Raw genomic sequence first — 5699 nt, 5'->3', positions numbered from 1 at the left:
GATTCAATCCAGCCCCTGCGACTTCGTCTTCCGCTCATAAGTAAGCTCTTCTCCACGGCATATTTTGACTCTGATCTTCGCTTCCTTCATTCGGTTTCTGGTTCTTGGCTGAACCAGTAGGTTGGAAACCTTCAAAGCAATATGCTACTTTTATGCTCAAATACAAATGAAATTCGTGCTCAGTTCAAGTCAGCAGGATCTATCTCTTATGCAAGGTTTATTGATGAAGGTTACCTATTATTTATTGTAAATCTATATTTTTTATATAATGTAAAAAAGGGCGCTCTTGTGCAATGCAATCTAAACAAGACAAACTTACAGAATCAAAGAACCTAACAAATGTAGGCGGAATACACTCATGATCTGCTTCACAAATGGGAGATTGGGTGGAAATCTATTTGTGAGATTAGGGATCGGCATATATTATCATAAGCATAAACATAAGTGAGGAGACCTGATTCAAATTAAAAAAGAACCTCTAGGATGGTACCCTCGGCCGCCTATGACGGAGGACTTTTTTCCTCTTCTCTTAAGAATTTATCTGATAGGAACAGGCTAAACAAAAAGAAAAGGGGCTGTTTTTCGTCGGAATAGGGGCCTGTTGACACAATCCCATTTCTTTCTCCCTATTTTTCCCATGTATTTCTTGGAAAAACCAAGGCAATTGAATTGAATTAGCAAGTCTCCAGACTGATTTACTGGAGCAGGAGAAGTCACATCACTGAATCAATCATGCCTCAACTAGATCAATTCACTTATTTCACACAATTCTTCTGGTCATGCCTTTTCGTCTTTACTTTCTATATTGCCATATGCAATGATGGAGATGGACTACTTGGGATCAGCAGAATTCTAAAACTACGTAACCAACTGCTTTCACACCGTACGAACAACATCCGGAGCAAGGAGCCCAACAGTTTGGAAGATATCTTGAGAAAAGGTTTTAGCACCGGTCTATCCTATATGTACTCCAGTTTATTCGAAGTCTCCCAATGGTGTAAGGCCATCGACTTATTGGGAAAAAGGAGGAAGATCACTTTGATCTCTTGTTTCGGAGAAATCAGTGGCTCACGAGGAATGGAAAGGAACATCTTCTATTTGATCTCGAAGTCCTCATATAGCACTTCTTCCAATCCTGGATGGGGGATCACTTGTAGGAATGACATAATGCTAATCCATGTTCCACACGGCCAAGGAAGCATCGGTTTTTAATCTCATTATGACTTGGTCGTTCAGAAGAGATTCTTTCTCGATCAGAATAGTGGAATGGAAGGCACTACAAGAAAGATATACTCCTTTTCAAATCGCCCCGCGAAGACAGACGTTCAGAAAGGTTCTCGAGATTCTCAATCGCTCTTTTTTTAGTGGGGAGGAATAGTACGGGAAGGGAGCGAGACCAAGCCGAGCCTCTAGTAGAGTAAGCCCTTCCCACGTGTAAAAATGAATTGCAGCCTCAACCATAGAGATCAACCTGCGCCTTTGATGTTAGGCCCCGACGGAAAGTTTTTCGAAACCGAACTGAATGGAATTGTTACTTTCAAAAAATGCTTTCTGAAAAGAAAGAAGATCCATTTTCCCACGTAGTTCGTCGGTCAAACCAACAATTCTCTTCTCAAAGTAATAGGGAGATCCTTTTCTAGTTAGACTTCTTGCAATGAAAGAACCATCCCTTCCTATTTCTTTGTCCTGTCAGATAGAAAGAGAAACCCCAAAGAGCCTTCTTTACCACTTTAGGGGGCGGGGGTGAAGGGGGGGGGGGGGTTTACATGCAACCGAGGCAAAGTTGTTTATGATTGAATCTCAGAGGCACTCTTATCATTTGGTAGATCCAAGTCCATGGCCTATTTCGGGTTCACTCGGAGCTTTGGCAACCACCGTAGGAGGTGTGATGTACATGCACTCATTTCAAGGGGGTGTAACACTTCTCAGTTTGGGCCTAATCTTTATCCTATATACCATGTTCGTATGGTGGCGCGATGTTCTACGTGAATCCACGTTGGAAGGACATCATACCAAAGTCGTACAATTAGGACCTCGATATGGGTTTATTCTGTTTATTGTTTCGGAGGTTATGTTCCTTTTTGCTCTTCTTCGGGCTTCTTCTCATTCTTCTTTGGCACCTACGGTAGAGATCGGAGGTATTTGGCCCTCAAAAGGGATTGCGGTTTTAGATCCTCGGGAAATCCCTTTTCTTAATACTCTTATTCCCCTTTCATCCGGAGCTGCCGTAACTTGGGCTCATCATGCTATACTCGCAGGGAAGGAAAAACGAGCAGTTTACGCTTTAGTAGCTACCGTTTCACTGGCTCTAGTATTCACCGCCTTTCAAGGAATGGAATATTATCAAGCGCCCCCCACAATTTCGGATAGTATTTATGGTTCTACCTTTTTCTTAGCAACTGGCTTTCATGGTTTTCATGTGATTATAGGTACTCTTTTCTCGATCATATGTGGTATTCGCCAATATCTTGGTCATCTGACCAAGGAGCATCACGTTGGCTTTGAAGCAGCTGCATGGTACTGGCATTTTGTAGACGTGGTTCGGTTATTCCTATTTGTCTCTATCTATTGGTGGGGAGGTATATGAAGGAACGAATCAGTGGATTGAAGAATTCAAGCTCGAAGACAAAGAGAAGCGGGCTTTTCCAAAGAATTACTGCAGCTTTCCCACTCCTTTTGATTATCATATAAAAAAAAGTATCTTCCACTTTCCTACCAAATCTCTCTTTATTCTGGCACATAAATGAAGGGATCGAAGAGATTATGGCAGATCATGTTCACCAAGAAATGACCCGAAATTAGATAGATCTTGGTCTATTTTAGATTGTTCCTTTTAATCATAATGAAAGATGTTTTCTTGTCTCTCGTTTCTTTTCTGAACAAATAGAAGAACCTAATGGATCGAACTCATCCTTGGCTGCTACGAAAGCAAATAGGCCTTGCGTTGCGGAAGGAACGTTCTGCTCTGAGTTGAAGGCAAGAGCTCCTTCCCTCCCTTCCTTGTCGACATTAGCTGTATCCCATATCTCCCCATATCGTATTTAACTAGACCCCATCCCTCGCTTTGACTGTTCACCATATGTGTATCGTACCGACCCCATATCATACGTACAAGAATTGATTCCTTCTCCCCATATCACTCATTCACATGCCATCTCATTGTTCACCCGGAAAATCTTCTTGTTTAAGACAAATTGCTTCCCTCAGTCAGCGGGAGGCCTAGTCGATGTAGGCCCTCAAACCAAACGGCGGGCAGACCAGTCGAAGGAGTAGTTCACTTACCTGTTTGTACATATACTATACTCATACCCATATTACGATACAGATGTGTTCACCCTATCTTGCTTTCACGGCTTTGACCGGGAACCAAACCAAAGAGCCAATACACCAACAACCAAGGAACGGGAGTGGGTGGTCCCTAGGAACGACAGAAAGGAAGTACTGGTTCAACCAGATACGAGTGACGGAACCGGTGTTGATCAAAGACATGCGCCGAGTGCCAGAAATGACTATAAGCCGATAGAGTCGTTTTAATATGCCATGAACCGAGATACAATTTTACTAGTGCCAGGTACAAGAAAGATTGGAGTTGATTTACAGATACTAGTACCTGAATAACAAGTGACAAAAGCAAGAAAAGAGTTACTAAAACCATTACGAATGACAAGTACACACAAGAATGACTCGATCGAGTCCCGAGAGACAGATAGAGCTTAACTAAAACGTCCGCCCGGTCATCCTTCCGCATCATCATCCGGCGATGAGAGGGATGATACGAGGATACCCTGATCGATTGAGGGAGACTGGTACAGGCAACAATTCGGGTGGCTTCGGAATACCTCCGTAAGCGGGATGAAGAACACTGTTTTAGATACAGTGATGTGAATCAAAATACCGACTTCCGTACTAGCCTGACCACCTGTTTTGAGAACAAGTAAGCTCCAATGCATGCTTCCTTAGTCAAACTATCATGAGTTATAAGGATCATACGGTTTAAGTATGACCTTGACGAAAATCTTCCAATTTAAATCCTAATGCTACAGTTGCTATCGGTTGCTAGCCTCAAAAAAATCTTTGTACCCTCATGGATACGGTCCTGAGGCTTCTGAATGATAGAATTAGAGGGTCCCTTTCGGACGTGCAGATTGAGGTTGGTAGGATATAGGCGTTAGGCTCTTTCGATGGCACTGAAAGGCCTATTATCGTACTCTTTCGTATATAGTTGTCAAAGACACTGGAGAGAACTAGTCTCTCGGGCTAGGGGCTCTCTATCTATATACAAAAAACTGGATTTATTGCGAGCTTGTACTATTAGAACAAGGGCATATTTTTAGGGACACTCACGTCTTTTTTTTACAAGTCAAACTTCTCTCTATATTCAAGGGACTCACGATTGTGCAACGAAGTCTCCTATTCGGCGATATTCACATTGATTCTGGAATAACCTATCATATGTGGCCTCTGCTGCTGTTCACAAGTACAAGATGAGGATCAGCAACAGGTATTACCAGAGTATCATAGCTTACTTGACAGAGACGACATTTCACCTTTTCCGCGGTGTGAACCTTGCGGGAAGTGTTGTATACTTTAAGAAGAGAGATCTATTCTACTTCTTTATTCTATCAAACCTGAAAACGAGGCCTCCGGTAAACAAGCTATAAAAGATGAATATCGCTCTCTCTAGCTAACCTGGAAAAAGTCTACCTTTGCGGAGCTGGAGCCGAAGCTCCTTCCTTTCTTCCTCCCTTGTTCTATTACCCCAAGGCCTCCTCGGTCTTCTTGGACTTGGTTTCTGTCTGATTTAATCCGCATTGCTAATGTAGGCTTTTTGGGGGTAATGGAATCGGCACACTATTCGTCTAAATAAGTTATCTTTCGTCTTCCAATAGTTCTGACCCGAAAAGTGAGCCCCGAAAACTGTCAACCTATGACCAACTCAAAATTAGAGTAGCTGATAAAGTAGAAGGTGGGATTCTATATTCTATAGCCTATGCGCCTGCTTCTGATGAGATAGAAGTAGGCTCCCGGTGCGTCTTCCTTCGGTCGGCTTGTCATTGAAGGATGTTAGCCAAATCAGAAGAACTATAGGCTCGAAGGCTCGGGTTGGTCAAGCGAACTGATTCATTTAATTCTTCGCCTAGTCTTAGCACCCGCACAGTAGAGGGGAATAAGCATTCCCTTTCCGACAAAACTAAGCGTCTTGCTGCTGGGTAAAGGCAATAGGAGGAGGTTTGGAACCTCAAAACAAGTCTAGGATTAAGAACGGTGATGCTAGTTCAGTTGTTGAAAAAAATGTCCCGATGAACCTTGGCAGCATCCCGGGCAAGATCTATGGCTTCAGCTGCGGCTAAGCGAACTACCTATTATATATATTCTATAGAAGTGAATATGAGAGAAAAAGCTCTTCTTTCACATAGTGGGAGGCTGGCCTTCTCTCTTCCCAATTCTCCCAATGAGACCTCTTTCACTCACTTAGTGGACGACCCAGAGGACTTTAATAAAGCCCCTTTTTGCCTCATCACGATCTCCCGGTGAAGTAGCGGCTCCCTCCTATTACTATTTATGGGGTGGAGTCGAAGCTATGGCACCAGAAAGTCAAAGAGATTCCGTCCTGAACCACTCGTGTAGTCTTCTTCCTGCCTCCCAGTTAGGCCCTATCTCGCTTTCCAAGTCTCATTTGGATGAGGCGCCGGCGCTAC

General features: G+C 43.2%; 2 protein-coding genes across 2 annotated transcripts; both read left to right on the top strand.

The window, feature by feature from the left end:
• Nucleotides 1-436: 436 nt before the first annotated feature.
• On the top strand, nt 437-1297 carry LOC128127527 (putative ATP synthase protein YMF19). The gene has a single exon (XM_052766012.1). It carries the CDS (start codon nt 733-735, stop codon nt 1210-1212), a length of 480 nt encoding a protein of 159 aa, XP_052621972.1. The 5' UTR covers nt 437-732; the 3' UTR covers nt 1213-1297.
• Nucleotides 1298-1595: 298 nt separating this feature from the next.
• LOC122196353 (cytochrome c oxidase subunit 3) lies at nt 1596-2908 on the top strand. The gene has a single exon (XM_052766011.1). The coding sequence runs from the start codon at nt 1790-1792 to the stop codon at nt 2585-2587; it is 798 nt and encodes a 265-aa protein (XP_052621971.1). The 5' UTR covers nt 1596-1789; the 3' UTR covers nt 2588-2908.
• Nucleotides 2909-5699: the final 2791 nt, after the last annotated feature.

Source organism: Lactuca sativa, chromosome 8 (genome assembly GCF_002870075.4).
Source record: "Lactuca sativa cultivar Salinas chromosome 8, Lsat_Salinas_v11, whole genome shotgun sequence".
Lineage (NCBI taxonomy): Eukaryota > Viridiplantae > Streptophyta > Magnoliopsida > Asterales > Asteraceae > Lactuca > Lactuca sativa.
This window is presented reverse-complemented; position numbering and strand designations above follow the sequence as displayed.

What these genes read in the sequence shown, in the direction of transcription:
- LOC128127527 (XM_052766012.1), top strand. Translation starts at nt 733, where the DNA reads ATGCCTCAACTAGATCAATTCACTTATTTCACACAATTCTTCTGGTCA.
- LOC122196353 (XM_052766011.1), top strand. Translation starts at nt 1,790, where the DNA reads ATGATTGAATCTCAGAGGCACTCTTATCATTTGGTAGATCCAAGTCCA.